Source organism: Vicia villosa, linkage group LG2 (assembly GCF_029867415.1).
Source record: "Vicia villosa cultivar HV-30 ecotype Madison, WI linkage group LG2, Vvil1.0, whole genome shotgun sequence".
NCBI classification, from domain to species: domain Eukaryota; kingdom Viridiplantae; phylum Streptophyta; class Magnoliopsida; order Fabales; family Fabaceae; genus Vicia; species Vicia villosa.
The window spans coordinates 92,476,438-92,496,562 of record NC_081181.1 but is presented as its reverse complement, the minus strand read 5'-3'; the positions used below and the strand labels follow the sequence as shown (position 1 = coordinate 92,496,562).

Genomic DNA, 20,125 nt, shown 5'->3' with positions numbered 1-20,125 from the left:
CCTAACTACGATCTTCAAATGCAAAAACAGGGATTGGAAAGTCGCGCAGCATCACACCCCACCTTATCAAACAAACCTGCAACTCCAGCGAGCTATATACGCTTTGGCTATCAACAACCTATCATCAGAGTATCATGCAAATACATACAAATACATACATTACATACATTGGTCGATACATTACACCATACCTTCCCAGGTAGTCTTCTTTAAGACAAACCCTACGATCCTTTCTAGGAACTTTTTTAGGTAGTCTTTTTCAAGACATTCTTTTCTACGAACCTTTTCAGGTAGTCTCTCTAAAATAAATCGCTCGATCCTTTCTAGGAATCTTCTCAGGTGGTCTTCTTTAATACAAATTGTCATCCTTTCTAGGTAATCTTTTTAAGACATCTTTCAGCCTTTTCAGGTAGTCTTCCTTAAGACAAATCTCACGACCCTTTCTAGGAGCCTCCTCAAGCAGTCTTATTCAAGGCGAATTGTCATCCTTTCAAGGAACCTCTTCAGGTAGTCTTTTTCAAGACATTCTTTTCTACGAACCTTTTTAGGTAGTCTTCTTTAAGACAAATCCTACGATTCTTTCTGGGAACCTCTTCAGGTAGTCCTCATCAAGACATTCTTTTTCTAAGTACCTTTTTAGGTAGTCTTCTTTAAGACAATTTGTCATCCTTCTCAGGAACCTCTTCAGGTGGTCTTCTTTAAGACGTTCTACAAACCTTGCTAGGTGGTCTTTTATAAGACATTCACTGTCCTCTCCAAGAACCTTTTAGGTAGTCTCATAAGACATTCCTTTTCTAAGAACCTCTCTAGGTAATATTCACTAAGATAATCATCGCCATTTCCAAGAACCTTTTCAGGTAGTCTTCTTTAAGACATTCTAAGAACCTTTTTAGGTAGTCTTTTTAAAGACATTTTTCAGCCTTTCTATGCAGTCTTCTTTAAGACATTCCTCACCCGTTGCTAAAAAAAATCTTTTCAGATAGTCTTCTTTAAGACAAACATTCACATCCATTCCAGAAACCTTTTCAGGTAGTCTTATAAAAGACATTACTTCATTCCATTCGTTACATCAATCAACACATACATGAGCATAAGCATTATCCACATACATTACCAAGCCAACATAAGCATAGTCATGGTATAGGAGCAAGCATGGAGTAAACAAGTTCAACGGGTTCAATAAGGAGATAAAATCTTGGGATTGACATCAGCGTCAGCATACATACATACGCATTGGCATATGCATCTCATCTAGTGCATTCACATACTACAAAAGCCTAGTTTCCAACCCTCGTGTTGTGATTGGTGTATTTTCCGACCCACGTGTCGTGAGTTTCCAACCCTCGTGTTGTGACATGTGTGTTTTCCGACCCTCGAGTCGTGAGTCTCTAAACATATCGTTTCCTTTCTGACTCTCGAGTCATGAATATTTGACATGCTATTTTCTCCGACCCTCGAGTCGTGAGTCTCCAAATAGGTGAATCTTTTTCATGCAGATAAGTTTGCTAGAACTATAGTAAATGATTACTCTTATGTAGGTACGCTTGTCAGAACCATGGCAGGTAATTCCTTTGGTGCAGGTGAAATTTGTCCGAACCAGGGCAAATGATCCAAATGGTGCAGGTGAAATTTGTCCAAGCCAGGGCAGATAATCCTAATGGTGCAGGTGAGTTTGCGATAACCCTCGCAAATTATCCTAATGGTGCATGTGAGTTTGCTATAACCCTAGCAAATAATCCTAATGGTGCAGGTGAGTTTGTGATAACCCTCGCAAATGACCGTATTGGTGCAGGTGAGTTTGCGATAACCCTCGTAAATGATCCTATTGGTGCAGGTAACTTTGCGATAACCCTCGCAAATGATCCTATTGGTGCAGGTGAGTTTGCGATAACCCTTGCAAATGATCCTATTGGTGCAGGGGAGTTTTCTATAACCCTAGTGTGGACCTCCGTTTTTTCTCGGGCCATACCTCTGAGCGGGAGAGATACGTGAACTGACTCTTTTTTATCGCTTATGCTTTCGCATTTTTTTGAAAATTCATAGAGTCGCCACCGACCTTTTATTTTATCCAATTAAGGAAAGGTTTATAAAAGAAACAGAAAAAAGACCTTTAAGAAATTCTGGGTAAGGGGGTAGGTTATACAAAGGGAAGGTGTTAGCACCCTTTGTATCCATGGTTATCCATGGGCTCTTAAGTTTGCTTAGCTCACTTGTTTTTCGATTACTTTTCAATTGCTTTAGAATGCTCATATGTGGTTTCAAATACCTTTGTAAATTGAATTTGTAATGATCCTTGTGCGGATGTATACAAAATGTTTGTTTATCTTTCGAAAGATGTTTTGAAAAGAACGTTAACTTTGTAATGATCCGTGTTTGGATGTATACAAAGTATTGTCTTTTTGGAAAGTTTTGTTTTGAAAAATAACAGTGTATGAGAATTTTGTTTGTTTTGAGCAAGCAAACTAGGAGGTCTACCCTGAGTTGTAAGGTCTTTATCCTTATTTCCTTTAAAAATCTATCCTTTCACCGGATACAAACAAAAGGTTCGATTTTGTACTCGAAACAGTGGAATTTTGACTTTGATTTTGAAAAGAATGAGAAGGGATTACCTTAAGAGGTGCAAGTGTGATTGTGTTTGTATTCAGATATTTTATCTTTGAAGTTAGTGATCTAACGGTTCAATTTTATCTTTGACATACACGCAGTTTATATTTGCTGGAAATTAAAATGCGGAAATGTAAACTGCGGAAAGTAAATCTACGCTATTACATCGATTGTGCAGGAAATGTAAACTAAGCTTATTTACATGATTTTAACAACCTATACATTTATCTAGGAATTTTAAATAGCAAGAAAATAAATAGGCATGTTTTTTTGGATTTTTTTATGATTGATTTTAATTATAATTAATGCATGATTAATTAAATTAAAATGAAGAAAAAAGATGAAAATAGATTTAAACCTAGAAATTAAGTTTAAAATATGTACAAAATATTTGTCAATTAATTTTAAAACAAAACTATTTTTTTTTTGAATTTTTGAAATTTGATTTGAAATTGATTAAGCTAATTAAAACATAATTATGCAAATAATTATACAAATAATTAAAACTTAGAGAGAAAATTATTCAAAATATGTACAAAATCAGTTTATAATATATAAACAATATTTTATATAAAGAACAATTTTTTTATGATTTTTTTGATTGGTTAGAATAATTAAAAAGCAAATATATAAATATATACTAATTAATTATGCAAAATATTGAAATTATGAAGAAAAATAAAATATTTTTATTTCAGAAAATAATATATTATTTTAGAAGTCTAAAAATATTTTTTGTATATTTTTTGGATTTTTAAAACTATTTTTAATTAATTTAACAAAGAAATTAAAATAAAAATAGAAAATAAAAGGATACTAATCAGATGTGGTATGCATGTGAGGGAACATGATGTAGCTGCATGATCTGGCGCGTTGGATTAGGAGATGGATGGATCAGATGGTGGAAAGCATGAGGGACCATAGCACGTGGAACACCTGCAAAACACTGAATCCAAGGTCAGTTTAAAAAATCACGCGCGCGCCTTCCAGCCAATCAGAGGGCGCCACGCATCATCTTCAACCTTCAGACGGGCTTTTACACCGTTCATTTACAGGTGGTGTAAAAACTCCAATCTTTTACACCTGGTGATAATAGCGAATGCAAGCAAACATGAGTATAAATTTGGCGCGATGCCATGGTTAAGTTCGTATTGTTCACGCGAGTTTAATGGTGCTATTTAGAACTTGCAATTTTGCATGAATCATAAAACCCTAAATTTGAAAGTAAGAACCCTAAAATGGTGGTTCCTCGTATAGGTGTCCAAACTTCAATTAAGTTTCCAGAAAAGATCTACACCTCAAACCAAATCCAAATATATGTCTACATCTTGCTAAATATGCGTGTGTTATGAGATACAAGTTGATTTTAGTTTGAACAAACCGTGGCTTGTGTAGCTCGATTTGTGAGGTTTCAGAGCTTGCAATTGATTGAGACACGTTCAATGATACTTGAGGATGATGTTTAAGTGTTTAGTTTGAATTGAAACAAGCTGGAAATTAAAATTCGAATTTTAAATTTCCTTGAAAGAAAACAAGTGATTACAAGTATGTTACACACTATGCTTAGGTTCTGAACTTCTGTCCCTTTGATTGTGAAGTGTTATAGCCTTTATATAGACTATGTTGTGCTTAGAATTGAAGCCAAGAAGCATCTAGTTGCCTTTGTGGAATTCTTGATTTTTTTATATTAAAAACCTTTGAATTATTGACCAAGTCTTCTTCTCTTCAATGCTCTTGCCTTGCTCTTCAATTCTCTGCAGAAAATCAGAGATTCCTTGGGTGAGTCATGCTTGGATTGTAAGCTACTCATTATCCATTCATTTTCCTTTTAATTTAATCTTAAAATAAGATAAAATTAAGCAAAAAATGGATAAAAAAAGTGTGGGCCTTGTCTGGGTCGTGGGAGGCCCATAATATTATGGAAATGATGTTTGAACCATGAAAACTTGGCCCCATTTGGAAAAAATACATTTTTGAGCAATGTTGATTTCATGCATTTTCCCAAAATTTAGCCAACTTCAACAAGGTGTAAATCCCTCAATTTTTGTCATATGAAGGAGATCTTGCACTTTTTGGAAACCTCAAAGAGTCCTCTAACCAATTCCTTTGGTCTCATGTCAAAATGATTTTTGATGCTCCTTGTGTGTCCTTTTGAAAAAAGTGTCTTTTTGTTGAATTTGAAAATGACCTGTAATGTCTTTGGTCATATTTTTCAAATGGTGAATGCAATGACCATGGGATCAATTGCATTTGAAAGATAATTGAATTTCCTTCAAAATGAGCTTTGGTTTGAATTTTTTGGATGAAGGATGAGAGAGTTATGATCAGTCAAAGTTGAGTTGACTTTTCAGGCAAAAACCCTAATTTTGAATCTTAGGGTTTTGTTGATTTTTGATCTTTCCTTGATGAATTATGATCATCCAATGATCAAATGATGAATCCTTTGACAAAATATGGACTTTGACAAAAAAATTCATTTTTGACTGTCTGTTGACTTTTTTGGTCAAACGGGTCGTCTGTTGACTGTTTGAGCTGCTGGCGGTGCGTCTGAGTGAATTGAAGTTTGAAAATTTGTATGATGGTACTTTGAGATATATGGATGTGCATGAAATCCATTTGAGGTCTCAAAAGCTTGTTTCTCCTGTAAAAACAAGAAAACCCTAGTCAGGGACTGTTTATGTAGGAGACAGTTAAGCGTACCTGATTTTTGTGCAGAGTTGAGTCTCTGCTAATCGCGTGATATTTAGAAGACTTCTAGAACAAAAATCTTGGAATTTTGAATTGTGAAAGATTGATTTGATTGATGGTACAAAACACTGAGAATTGTACTGCCAGCAGTTTGGCTGTCAACTGACTGTTCAGGTATTGACATAGCAGTTAGAGTGAAAAATCAACAGTCAAAGTTAATTTTCTTTTTTTTTTGTTGTTTTTGTTTTTGTTTTATGTGAAAAATGAAAGTTTATTTACATGACTTATTAAAAAAACATAGACATAATAAATAACTTAATATTTACTGTATGCGGGCAAAATTACCGTTAATAACCCTGAAAATCATTTAATGCACAGAAAAATGAATATTTGACTGGCAGAAAACACACAAAATATTATCTGAGTAATTAAGCAATATTATGACAAATAGTACAACATTTAATACTGACAGTACAAATATTACATACTATATTGAACAGTACGACGAATAAACGGTACATTTAAGAAATAAGAAATACGGCAAATTTTAAGAATGACGATTGATAACCCATGCTACAAATAGTAACATGTAGATGATTGGGAGCATAAGCATCCCAGGTCCACAGTGTTCCGGGCTATGTAGACAGAAGAAAGACATGATCACCGTAGCAACGGTGATGACCATAAGAAAACACGTTTCCCACCGCTTCGCCATTTTGTCGGGGAAGAAGAAAGGATGGATTATGAAGTAGAAATTTGAGAGATGAATTAGAATTTGATGTGATATTTTTATGAGAAAATGAGAGGTATTTATAGAGTGGAAAGAAGGATAGAGACGTTGGGGAATGATGTGATTCCGTACAAAAAGAAAAATTTGAGTGGAAGTAAGATTTGAAAGAAAGTGGAGATAGTGTTGGGAAAAAGAGAGATTTGATTTTTGAAAAAGAGATTTGAAAAGATTTTTGAAAATAATGGAATATAGTACAAAAATTAGTGGGAAACAAAAGATAATAATAATCTACTTATTACCAGTACAGTCTGAGTTTCCTGATTCTGCGCCTGCAAAAAGATTTAACTCTGTACCAATTGTGTCAGTACTATTTATCTGTAAATAAATAAATAGCATGTGTGAAGTAATAAACAGTATTTGGCGTTTGCGTAAGAATAAACTCAACTGCAAGCCAAATTACTGTATAAGAAAAATTCTAAAAACTAAGTATTTCATATGTCAGGATATTTGTTGAAATAAAAATCCATGATTATATGAGACTCTTAATTTTCAGATTGGAGTTTTCTTGAAAAAAGACGCGGGCAAATTTTGGGGTATAACACCTAGCAAATAATCCTAATGGTGCAGGTGAGTTTGAGATAACCCTCGCAAATGATCCTATTGGTGCAGGTGAGTTTGCGATAACCCTCGCAAATGATCCTATTGGTGCAGGTGAGCTTGTTAGAATCATAACAAGTGATCCCTCTTACAAGTCCACGCTATGTAAGACTCAGGCTTTAGCAGGACGGTTCTTTTCTCTCACGCTCGAGCACAAGGTTTTACAAAAGGTTTCCTCAATTGGGTTTATCACGTGAGTCCCTCGGCAGTGATATTCTCCAAAACGGCATCAATAACAATCAAAGGTTTTATCTTTCTTTTCAGATTTACTAACAAACTAACATAACTAACAATCATGCATCATTCAACTAACATGCCTTATTCATACATTATGCATATATATACATGGTTCTCATTTATTTTTGAGAAGCTCACTGCATCAGGCATCGCATGCATCATAACATTGCATAAAATTCAGGTTGCCTTTTAGGCCGCACTACAATCAAGGTAAGTGGTTCCTTTCGAAAGCATCTACTTCACATCCTGAGAAATGGTATTTACCTTGGATGGCATCTGTAAGCCCATCTCCTACGGAATTTCTTCCCATACAAATTTCAGGGCATTTCAGTGTCCAATCATCTTCTACCTTTAGATTACGATAGGCAGACGTGCCTATCTGACTCTTCAGGTTTAAGAAGATTGAACAGGGGCAGCTGTCATACCCCAAAATTTGCCCGATCATATCTACGTCTCTTAATCCATCCAGAGTCAAAATTAAGAGCCATAGGGTTTGACATTTCTATTGTCAAACTCGCTCTCTTATAAATCAGGTTGAGTTAAAATAAGGGCGTAATTGACAGATGTTTAGGACTAAACATTGCGCCCAATTATTACAAAGGGTTTTATCGTTTGTGGGGGTATTTTGGGGTTTTACGAACATTTTGATTATTATTTTTTTTTTAACATGACTAACTATTAGTATTTAGCATTATTAACTTTTACTATTATTATTAATTTTTATTATTAATATTAATACTAATAGGATTAATTAGGTTTATCATTTTAATTAGGTTTTAGTAATTATATATAATAGAATTATCATTGTCATTATTCTATAATTATTTGACTTCTTTTTTAATAATATAAAATGCAAAAAAAAAAATCATAAGTTTCCTCTTTAATCTTGCTAGAAACTAAAAATACTTTTTTAAGAGAAAAGAAACCGCGGGCATTGATTGGGATTTTGTTTTTGTTTGATTGAGGACTAAAAAAGGAAAAGTTACAAGATCTCTCCCAAATCATGTTTCAATCTCTAGAAATTAGGAGATGTATACGATTTCTTAGACCTAATTCAGAGGACTATAAAAGAAAAAAGAATTGATCAGACAGGGGAGTTTTCTTGGCCGCAAGAACCTGTGCCGGAGAACAAAAAGAAACGTGGAAAAAGAGTTTGCGGCGAAGAAATCATGAACCAAACCCTCTCGAAATTGAAAAATCTTCAGGCCAAACCAAGCACCTAAATCGATCCTCTGGAGTTTCATGGAGGTAACCCAATCGTTCCCAAGCAATGCAGCATTCGGAATCGTATTCCACGCGCTCCGATCGGTATCCTAATTCGTTTATGTTCATACGCTCGTTATAAATGATATGTGAATATATATTCTGGATCGTAACGATGTTTAGAAACCTTATGTGCTATTTAATTTGTATTTAGTCGCAGGTTAAAGGTTTTGCCATGGCAAGGGTTTCTAAGTTTGGAATTGGGGATTCTGGTTATACGGAAAATTGGCCAAAACCGGTGTTTCTGTTGGATTCGTAAGATGATTTATAATTGAACTGGGTTATTCCCTTCCATTATTTGATGGTATTTTGCAGGTTGATGGATGAGAGACCTATAGTTACGCATAGGAACCGTAGCTGAAAGACTATTTTTCAGAAAAAAAAAAAAGAGAAAAGCAGACGAAGAAGATGATCTGTAGAAGCGCGTTTTGTTTTAAAAAATAATACTCTGCTTTTTATACATATTACTTTGTTCCATAATATGATCAATTAACGAAAATGGTGCAAATGGTAAAGGGAGTTTGTTGGTGAGCCGAGTAACCAGGGATCGATACCCACATGCGACTTTCCTTTTTTTAATATGAGGCGCTTTCTTACTTGCAGATCCGGTATGCGTGTCTAATAAGGGCTCATGGTGTTCCTTCATACCTCATCCACATGATCTCCTGCAACCCAGATCCAAGAGCTCACCAGCAGGGCCTCATGGTGTGCCATCAAGGGAGCGCCACACAGGATTGTTATCCAGGTTCCTTTTAATTCTTTTATTAGTTTTATTTCATAATTTGTTTTATTTTCTATTTTTATTTAGGATTGAACTTAGGAGTTTATTTTTATAAATCTAATTTAGGTTTTAAATGATAAAAAAATTTAGTATTAGGATTATAATAATTTTCCGATTATTCCGATAAATTCGTTTTAATTAATTTAACCTTAATTATTAAATCACAAAAAAACCCTATAAAAAGTTTATCAAAATTAAGGGTTTGCCCGATCCCATTGCCATTTGACAAAAATATTAATTCGATTAATTCTTACTAATTCTCTCCTCGACCCGACTAAAGCTATTAGTCGCATTAGACGAGAGATAAAAGAAAAAAACATAAAATATAAAATACATTTAATTTGCTGCCCGCGACGATCGAATCTATCGATCTGAGTAACCAGCAATGCCCCATTAATCTGTTAGCTATACTGATCAAATCTATTGATCATCGCATCTAACGGTAAACATATCAAACCAGGGTTGTACGCCCAAACAAACATTCAAAACACACTAAACCACGATACTACGGATTTTCATCCTTTTTCAATGAGGCAACTCAAAATGCCTTTCAAATCAAATTCAAACTACGACAGGCCAGTCAAAAAGCCTTCAAACAATCAATTCAAATTCAAAGGCGTACAACCCTGTGCCCGAAATACGTTGACTCTGATTCTCCCTAAGGAGATACGTAGGCACTTGGATAACCAAGGCGAGTCCCCTCCCTCAAAACCTCAATTCAGTTCAAATCTCAATTTTCGCCCTATTCATATTCTCTTAGCTATTAACCTTAACTTTTAGCCATAAAATTTGACCCTTAGATTCAAAGCCAATAGGAAAGGGTTGAGGGTGCCTAACACCTTCCCTCGACCTGATTATAATAACTTACCCCGATCTCTAAACTGCGTAGGGTTTCCTATTCGCCCTTCAGAATAGGTGGCGACTCTAAAACATTTAATTTTTAGGGCAGGTTGCTACACAATGGTACGTATATATTTTGTACTTTAACTTGCGCATTTATTCTAAATATTATTCACTTTGTTCAATGTGCATATTCTCAGAGTTCGAAGCCTCCGACACCTCCGAAACGGAAAATTTCCAACACTAGTGCTTGAGATGATGAAGACAAATCCCCTCCTCGTACCAGACAAGCTACGAAGAAAAGATAAAAGACTACCATTTCTTTAACAAAAGAAACGGGATCTGGGACTTCAAAGCTTACTTCATCGAGTAATAAGGTATCTTTTGATGAATCACCTTTTAAGATTGTTGGTAATATCCCAGTTGTCGGAAGTCATAACTCAAGCCCAGATAATATCCCGACAAGGTATTGATTTTTTATACCATAACAATTATTAGCACTTAACTTCAATTGCTAAGTATACGTTTTACCTTGTATATGTAGGATGATGTAGGCACAACTACTTCTGATCTTAAAACTTCAGATCTCAACATTGATCTTGACAATCTTCATGGTATACATTTGCCCTAAAATTAACAAACAAGCTTTTCGCAACTTCCCGTCTTAACAAATGTTGATTTATATAACAGGTATTCCTCGACGCAAGTCTCCTGTTCTTTCTCCAGTTCTCAAAGACATTTAACCTATCGCGACTATCATTTCACCTATACATGCTGAGGAAAGTCATTCAGATGACGCTTCTCCACCTACCCATCAAGACGAGGACATGGAGGAAAACCCTCAACATTCTAATAGTGGCAATATAGTTGAGCAGCCAACTAGGAGTGAAGATACCATCTCTGAACATGAGAATATGGATGAAGCTTCTAGTTTGCCTCCACCAAGCAACAATGAAACTTCGGCCTTTGGGACCATAGTTACCCCTGTGGCTACCTCGAAACAGACCCCCATAGTGCTCACTTCTATTGAACTGGAGCGACTTAAGAATAATGATCCTGTAAACTTCCTCAAGGCTATGATGAATGCCAAAAATGTTTCACCTATCAGGGTTGAGCCTTCTTCGAACATTTTGGCGGAAAGTGATAAAGGAAATGATATTTCAAACCTCCTTTGTCAGATAAAGAAGAAGTTCTTTGAAACCAACCTTATCGAAGCTCTGAGCAAAGATTCCACCGGCTGCTTTGGTTTGAAAAATCTTTTAAAGAAGGTGGATCTACTCCTGGTTTCAGAGGAAGTCTCACAAGTGATTGTCTCGCTAAGTTCTCTGGTTGATCAGCTTCAAGTTGATACTCTTCGAAAGCGAGATGTTGACGAACAGCTCAACACAAAAGTAACTTCTCATAGTTCTTCGTGGAAAGCTGCTGGTGACGCAACTATTAAAGCTGGTACCCTCGAGCTTGAGAGCGCAAAGCGCCAAAAGGAATACGAAACTTGTGGAGCGGACATCAAATCCTGGGAACAGGAAATTGAACGTCTTGAAGCGAAGATTAAAACTGCCAAGTCCCGCCAAGAAGAAATCAAACAATCCAAGCAGAACGAGTTGAATGAAGTGGTGCAAATAGGGATTCAACATCTCGAAATGGCGCAGAAATTAGTACTAGAAATCGAAGAGCTGAAAAAACAACAAGCACTAATCGAACGCCGTCTGTCACTATGGGCATCCCAATATTCCAACATGAAAAAAAATCTTCCTGAAGACTTCAATTAATTGTCATAACCCTTGTAATATCTTTTTGTTTCGCATTTTGTCCTAATTTTGTAATCAGACTAGCTAAGGAATATATGCACGTTTTACCTTTCAGTTATCCATATATTATATTCTGAAAATGTCACAAATAACATTTTAACAATTCTTAAATTGTCAAAATTTATTTTCCAACTATCATAATGACCTCGATAGCGTATCTACGTGACATGATTACTCTTCGCAGCCACTTAAGTTTTGATTTGACGTTTCTACTCCACTAGCCGTAACCACATTAAATGATGACATCACTTTTTCAAAACGTCTACTTAAGACGTGCGTGTATCAGTTTCTAAAATAATTACGCTTCAACTTCCAAGGATAGAAGCGGCGGACTCCCTATCTTCCCTTGGGGAAACCACACGCGGTCCAATCAGGATTTAAAGAGTAATCACTCTTTAAGACCAACGTTCTCTATATAAACCTTGGTATTCTGATCATTCATTCCTCCTCTCTCCATATTTTCATCAAGGTTTTTCCTTTCTTGTATTCCCTTGCTACAATGACGCCTGTAACAGCCCGAGCCTTCGACATTCCCGGCACTGTCATCTCACGATCTTCTCTACCCCCCTCACTAGTAGAGTTTTTTCCTTTCGTGGGAATCGAACCCTGTACCCTGGGGTTCAAGTACATGTTCATTCCATTCCCACTACCAATTGAGCTAGTAGTCCAATTGGTAGCAAGAATTGCTATGAATACATACTTAACCCCTAGGTACGTGGTTCGATTCCTGCGGGAGGCAAAAACAATATTTCCTGGGCAGCCGGTAAGCGGACCTAGGGGGATTATTGATTAAGCTGGTGACATGCTCGATTGGCCGACACGGTTGATGCGTGCAGCGGATATCGGGGTGTTACAACGCCTCTATCCTATAACACTATCAAATATGCTATCAAGAAAGAGTTTAAACTTTCTGTGGAAGAGTTCGATTAGAACAACATCAATGTTGATGCACTGTTTGCCAACCAACACTTACAGGTTTACCAAGGAACCCTGGAAGGGCCTGTTTACCCAAACATGCTGGTGGATTTCTAGATGTTTGCATCCCTCCGGATGGATTCAGAAGGAAGAACCACCATTGTTTCTCACGTTCGAGGAACCCCCATTACCATTTCTCCCTCGTTCATCTCTGAAGTGCTGAGATGCGAGAACTCCGGAGAAGTTTTTTCTGACAACTCCTTCACCATGAGCACCTCTTCTATTTTGAGGGCCATCATGGCTAATGATCCTTTCAGCGCCAAAATTAGCAGGATTTGGCATCAACTTCTAGTGGGCGACTTTCGCCCACGAAATGAGGATCAGGAAAGCATCATGGTGGAGGATCTGGATTTCATGCTCTGTGCCCTCCGGGGAAAGAAAATCAGCTTTCCATTGATGATTTTCAAACACCCTGCTGAGGCTATCGCTATTGCTGCTTCTCGTCAAGGCATAGCGACATGTCTTCCCTATGGAAGGTTGTTATCCCACATGTTTATTAAACAGGGGTTAGTGAAGAGAATACGCACGGAAGGATTTCTGGATCCTTTTGAAGCAGAAAGCTTGCCCCTGTTGCACTTGGAAGGTTTGGAACAAAGGATCAACTGAAGGATGCATTGTTGGAGGCATTGTTGGAAGCATTGTGGGCCTGGGTTTTATCTTTGTTGGAAGCCCAAAGTGCCTGGTCCAAGGTTTTATGCCAATTCTTAGGTTTCTTCCCTACATGTTTCTTTATCAGACCGATTATCATTTTATTGGCTGCTTCGACTTGTCTGTTTGCTTGAGCATAATAAGGTGTGGAAGTGAACAATTTGAATCCCATCTCTTTTGCGAACTCTTACATCTTTCGACCAGTAAACAATGATCCCTGATCTGTGGTTATACTTTATGGGATTCCAAATCTATACAAAATGTGTCTTTGAATAAACTCAATCACAGCTTCCTGATCCACATTGGCCAGTGGTATCGCTTCGACCCATTTTGTGAAATAGTCTATTCCTACTAAAATATATCTTTGACCTTTAGAAGATGTAGGACGGATTTCTCCAATTAAGTCTAATGCCCAACCTCTGAAAGGCCATGGTTTTATTATTGAACTTAATTCATTTACAGGCGCATGTTGAATACTTGCGTGTTCTTGACATTCCTAACAACCTTTGGCGAACTCTATGCAATCTTTTAACATAGTGGGCCAATACATTCCATAACGGAACAAGAGCCATTTCATTTTGTGCCCCTCTTGGTGAGCACCACATGCCCCACTGTGCACATTCGAGAGTGCCAAGTATGCTTCAGCTTCGCCCCCGAAATCTTTTCAAAGAAAGATGACTCAGGCATAACTACCATCTTCGTCCCAGCCAGTTGGCCGTATTGCTGGTAATCCTTCGATAGGTTCCGTGTCATCTGGTCCGTTCATTATTTCTCTGTTCCACTAAAATCCATTTGGGTGCAAGGATAAATAGTATAAAGCATTTTTATTTGGGGAGTACATATCTTCTGCTGCATGGCATGGCCATATGTTGGCCAAATTCCTGTTGAAACTGGTTTTGTTGACTTGGTTGACTTCAGCCATGTAGTAACTTTGATCTCCTTCAATGTTTTCCACTATACCATCTTCTCTCCAGATGGTTAGCCTCTGATGCATTGTCGAAGGTACTGCAACAACTCCATGGATCCATTCTCTACCTAGCAAGAGGTTATAATTCGCCTTTGCTGGTATCACCATGAACATAGTTGGCCTTGTGACCAAACCCACGGTTAAATTCACTTGGATAACTCCCAAAGTCTGCCCTATTTTGCCTTCGTAGTTGGACAAAACCATGTTATGTGGCCTTATATCAGTGTCGAACATACCAATCTTTTTCAGCATATATTGGGGCATTGGATTCACTGCTACCCCTTCATCCACTAGGAATTTGTTAATGCCAACATTTTCAATCTTGGCCCTTATGTAAAGTGGTTTCAAATGGTTTCTCATGCCTTGGTCAGGTCTCTCGAAGAAGGCATTCTGTTCTTCGCCATCTCTTCTACATCAGCTTCCTTGCAATCTTCAGCTTCTGTTTCTTGGTTAAACTCGTGAGGGAGCACTGATACAACATTGCAATTGAAATTTATAGATGACACTCCGTCTGAGTCGAAGTCATTTGTCATTCTACCGTCCTCCTTCCAAGGACTGGAGTGCATATTTTCCTCTTCTTTCTCATTTTCAGAACTGAATAGCTTGCGCTCTAACGGAGGTTTGCTTGATCGTGCCCCCTACATTGGGATTTTGGTGCTGCTAGACTCCCCAACCTCCTTTGCCTTGTATTCTTTCTGGGCTTTCTTCATCCTATGGTGTCTTCTCCATTGGGATCTGGACATAGGATTTTTACCCTTGTAATTCTCCAACCTGTACATCTCTCGATTTGAGGTCTGGAATTGCTTTCTATAAGCCATTGCAGTTCTTCCCCCTTGGTCCCAACTTTGCCACTTGTTGTTTCTTGCACCAGCTTGCGTCCATCTATCCATGGGTATATCTGCCGGAAGCTTGAATGTCACTCTTCGAGCTTTAGGATGAGGACTATCAAACCTTTTTGATGATGTTCGATTGTCGAACACATACATGTTGGGACGGAGTTCTTGAGACTCCCTACTAGTGGTGAATAGCGTTCTTTTGAATGATTGTGCCATAAGGTTATCATAGACTGCCCCACATCTGGGACACATAACAATCTTTGTCTTCTCCTTGTGACACCTAACTAGGAAACCTACCAAGCTTTCTTCTGGCCTCAGATAAACCTTTAGCAATAGGTTTCCTCCTCTCCAGGGCTGTTCCATCCTTTCTCATTGGGCCCTTTCATAGTTATCTTGGACCCTTCGATTCAGCATCATTGAGCATCTTGGATACATTAGCATCCGTCCAGCATTTTTCTCGTGACACTTCCAGAGATAATCTTTCAAACTCTAAACTTTCTGAGGATTTCCATAGTTTCCTTTTTCCCTCAGCAAACATTTCTCTAGCTCCTCTACTTCAGATAAAGGTTGTCTAACATTCACCATGTTGACACCTGTTGGGGAAGCTCCAGAGATCTTTATTTGTTGGAGTTTCATCCTGAGGTCTTCAGTGGCCTCGCTAGTTTTCTCCTTCAAATCTTCAGTGATTTCGGTCTCGACAGATTCTTCAACGTCAGTGTTAAAGGCTGCATTGTCATTTAGGCTCTCAGTAGCCTGCTTTCCAGATGAAATTACCTCCCATTCAGCAATATCAGTTTTAGACACATCCACCATGTTGACATCAACTGGTTCAGCATAGTTAGTGTCAACAACTTTCAGGGGGTCTGCATCAACCTTCATGTGATTTTTTGCCTTATCAGCGAATTTCAAACGTCCATCCTTGATAGCATTCTGAATTAGATCCCTGAAAAGAAAGCATTATGAGGTTTTATGGCCTAAAAAACCATGATATTTACAAAAGCCTCGTTTCTTCTGTTGTTCCAATGGAGGAACTTTGGAATTAGGAGGCACTATCGTTTGGCCATCTTTTACTAGCAAATCAAATATTTCGTCACATTTAGTAACGTCAAAAGTGTAGGTTTTCTTTGGAAATTTATCGCTTTTATCATTCTCGACTGGATTTTTTCCATTTGAAGGGGTGAGCAATTTGCAAGAGTAAGGTGGTGCTTCTTTCAATTCGGCTAGGTCTATTTCGACCTCTTCAACGCTGTATGAATCTTCGAAGGGTTCACCTTCAGCATCTTCAGCCTCAATATACGCTACCCTCTCCTTTTTGAAATTTTTATTCGCCCTGGCTTTTTTGGCTTTTAGTCATTCGACTTGTCGAACTCTGTCTGCCAATTGGGCCATATCCCTTAGGTATTGAGTGTCTATCTTCTTTCTAATTGAATAGTCTAGACCGCTGTTGCACGCTCGCGAAATGTGAATAGAGTCGCCACCAATATATTTATCCCAAAGAGGGAAAGGAATATCAAAAAACCTGGAATAAGGAAAGGATAAGAAAAGGTCTTGCGACCAGAGATAGGGTACGGGAGTCGGTTACGTAAGAGGAAGGTACTAGCACCCCTCACGTCTGTGGTACTCCACAGGATCCACTTATGTTTATTTTATTCTAAGGGTGTGTAAATATATAGCTTAATTACTAAGGGAATGCATGCAAGTGAAAGAAAAGAAACACGGGGAAAATAAGGTTTATAAATAATTGTGCTTGCTTAGGCCCCGCGACCTAATGCCTACGTATCCTTTTCAGGAATCAGAGCGCCGTAGTTCGGCTCTTTAGTTTTTGTTTGTTTTTGTGTTTTTTAGTAGAACAGTTACATTCTCACTTCGCTGCTCGACCTCTGGAGTCTTAAGCTGGGAATGGAGCGGAAATAACGTGTCCGATTAGGAGAAAGAATGCCCTGAAGGCAAGAGAAAGAATGCCTCGGAGGCAAGAGAGAGAAGAGAGAAAATTGGTTTGTGTCTTTTAGATGTAATTCCATGATGAACAAAACCCAATACAAGGCTTCGCATCACTTCCTTACTTTGTTTAGGTCTGAGCCTTTATTAAGTGTTTTAAATGTTTTTGGTTGAGTGTTTTTTAAGGGAATTTACTTTGCGATTCGAATCACATGAAAATATATAATGATCGAGAAGCAGATTAGGGAATGAATCTCACTCACTTCTATCCCATTATGTAATGTTCGAGAAACAGATTAGGGAATGAATCCCACTCATTTCTATCCCATTAGTTAATGTTCGAGAAACCGATTAGGGAATGAATCCCACTCATTTCTCTCCCATTAAGTAGTGGCCGAGAAACAGATTAGGGAATGAATCCCACTCATTTCTATGCCACTAAGTGATTGAGAAACAGATTAGGGAATGAATCCCACTCATTTCTCTATCACTTTCTTAATGTGATTCGCATCTCTATTTGTTAATGTTTTAATGTTGAAAAGAAAAAGAAAACTAGCCTAAAATGAATAACTAGCCTAATGTCATGATTAAAAGGGAATTTCTAGATCCTAATGTTATCATGGTTTCTACCTAAAGTTAGGAATTAAAGAGACATGAAAATAAAGTCACATTAGAAGCAAAATTGAGAATGGTACAATGGTACAAAATCACACATAAACATGAAATATCAAGTCAAAAATATAGTACAAAATGAAATAAGATACTACTATTTTTTTATATTGTTTTTCATGAAGGAAATTGAATTACAAATCAAGTAAAAGACTAAAACAAATAGCCTAAAACTAATATTTTTTAGTGATTATTTTCTATGTCAAGATGGTTTAAAAGTCTAAAAGTAATGGTAGAAAATTAGCATGCTATCACCTAAAAGGAATTGGTAAAAAGCTAAGTAAAATCTAGATCTACTAATTAAAATAAAATGGAATCAGGGGGTGTAGAATTGAATTGATGGTGCAGGCAGATAAGCAAGGGGCGCAGGGCCCATCTGGGGGAAGCCCACACCGAATTCATTTTTTATTGTCCTTCTTCTAACTTAGGAGAACATGGCCAATGGGGGGTGCTAGAAACAAGCATTGCCTAAGAGATTATTTATTATTGTTCAGATTTTGTGTCCAAAAACGTGACATGGGCCCAGAGGGGGTGTAGAGTGAATTCGGCCCAGATACATTGTATGATTAATATGACTAACTCAAAATTGATTGTGATTTTAATGTCTTCTTTTTGTTCAATTAATCAGACTAATCTAATGTCTCAATTTCAATTAAACAAATTAATTCAAGTTTCATATAGTTTATATTCAGTTAACAAACAATATTTCGATTAATCAAATGGGTCCTGCTAACCAGTGCCCCGGGGGCACTGGATAAGGAACATTAAATGAACTTTAATTATATTTTGATATTTTAAAACTAAATAGTACATTAAATATATTTAATTATTACCTGAATTTTTCTTTCATACACTGCATAATTGATACACATAAAATTAAATAAAATTTAGAGTTTAAATATTATAACTTTATTTAAATATGAGAACTTAATTTACTAAAAATAAAATAAACTAAACAAAAAACATTAAAAAACTCACAAAAAATTAACAATAAAATATTGCAAGAAAAAATAATAACTCGAAATAAAAATTTATATCAAATTTAAATATTTAAATGTTTTGATAGAATAAATAAAAAATAGAAGAAAAAAACACTTTATCTACAATATCATTTTTAAACTACATATAAAATGAAAATGTAATGTTTTTTTAAATTAAAAAGTCAGTAGGCGATCGAGAATTAAATATGCAAATACAATAAGAGTAAATGAAAATGGAAAGGTTGAGTAATATTACGTAACGGTTTCTAAAAATTTCAATTTGTGGTCTTAAATAACACCATTTTTATAACAATCATAAATAACACTTTTAATAATAAGCTCTCTTTTTAATGATTATTAATGGATCTATGATGTAATTAATAAGTCTTAACGAGTGCCCCTGGGGCACTGGTTAGCATTGCCCTAATCAAATTAAATATGTAAAGGGGAATTTAGGGTTGCACCTGTGTGCCGATTCAACTTCTTCGTCTTTCCGCCTCTCTCTCAACGAAATCAACGGTGGCGAGGTTCCTTCGCTCAACTCCGATTGAAGCTCCTCTGGTGAATAGTTGAATCACAGTCCACTATTTCACGGATTCTCTCTCATCTCGTTCCGATTTTAAACCCTAGCTTCGTAAAGCTCTGAATTCGGAACTCAGAGATCGTAAATTCTTGCTTCTTCGACCTCTTCTTCTATCCTTCTTCTTGAATTTTCTGTTTGAATTTGTGTGCGATTATTGTTGTTCAGCCGAAGACGATGCGAAGGTGATGATGATTGATGAAGAGAAAGATTCGATGTGCTGATGGATGAGTGAAGATAGGACGAGCCATGGTTATGAAGATGAAGGTGATGTTGAAGGTTGAAGAATGACGGAGGAAGATGAAGATTATGGTGTACTGAGAACTGGTGAAGAGATTGAGGTCCAGAAACGTGATGGAGAAGATGATGATGCTGGAACGAATCGGAGCGAGTTGAAGTTGTCGACTCGACGATTACGCTTTGCCGAACTGTGAAGAGTGGCTTGAAGAAGATTGGATCAGGTTGTGGTGGAGATTGAAATCGCTGCGGATCCAAAGATGTTGATGCCGAGAAATTAGGTAAGCGTCAAAGTTAATCTTTATCCGATTCTTCTCCTTCTTCGTTTCTTGCGTTTCCGATGCGATGACGTTGATTCGTTGTGTTGTTGTTGACACAATTGAAGATGATGAACAGATGTGAAGATGAAGATTCAAGGGATGAAGGTCGTGACTCGGAGATGTGAAGGTCGGTTAGAGTGTGGAGAGGTTGAGGATTTGATGATTGAAGTGTGAGGTAGTGAAGAAGATGAATTGAGGGGAGAAAGAGAGAAGAAGAATGAACATAGTGGTTCTGGTTTTATAGCATAGGAGCTCCCTGAATTGGAGGTAAACTCTTCCTTCTTCTGTTGATCTGTTTTGATTCAGGTATGGACTCTATTAGCTAGGTGGTTGAAAACTGTTAGCTGTTGGAAAAAGTTAGTTACAT

General features: G+C 37.1%; 1 protein-coding gene across 3 annotated transcripts; it reads left to right on the top strand.

Annotated features, from left to right (window-relative positions):
- The first annotated feature begins 2,974 nt into the window (after positions 1 to 2,974).
- On the top strand, positions 2,975 to 17,662 carry LOC131651646 (uncharacterized). Of its 3 annotated transcripts, none has more exons than XM_058921316.1 (4): positions 2,975 to 8,224; positions 8,334 to 10,266; positions 10,345 to 10,414; positions 10,491 to 17,662. In XM_058921316.1, the coding sequence occupies exon 4, from the start codon at positions 10,628 to 10,630 to the stop codon at positions 11,567 to 11,569; it is 942 nt and encodes a 313-aa protein (XP_058777299.1). In that variant the 5' UTR covers positions 2,975 to 8,224; positions 8,334 to 10,266; positions 10,345 to 10,414; positions 10,491 to 10,627; the 3' UTR covers positions 11,570 to 17,662. The 3 variants fall into 3 exon arrangements, with proteins under 3 accessions (XP_058777299.1, XP_058777298.1, XP_058777297.1); XM_058921315.1 differs by having other exon boundaries at positions 2,975 to 8,924; positions 10,001 to 10,266; XM_058921314.1 differs by having other exon boundaries at positions 2,975 to 10,266.
- Positions 17,663 to 20,125: the final 2,463 nt, after the last annotated feature.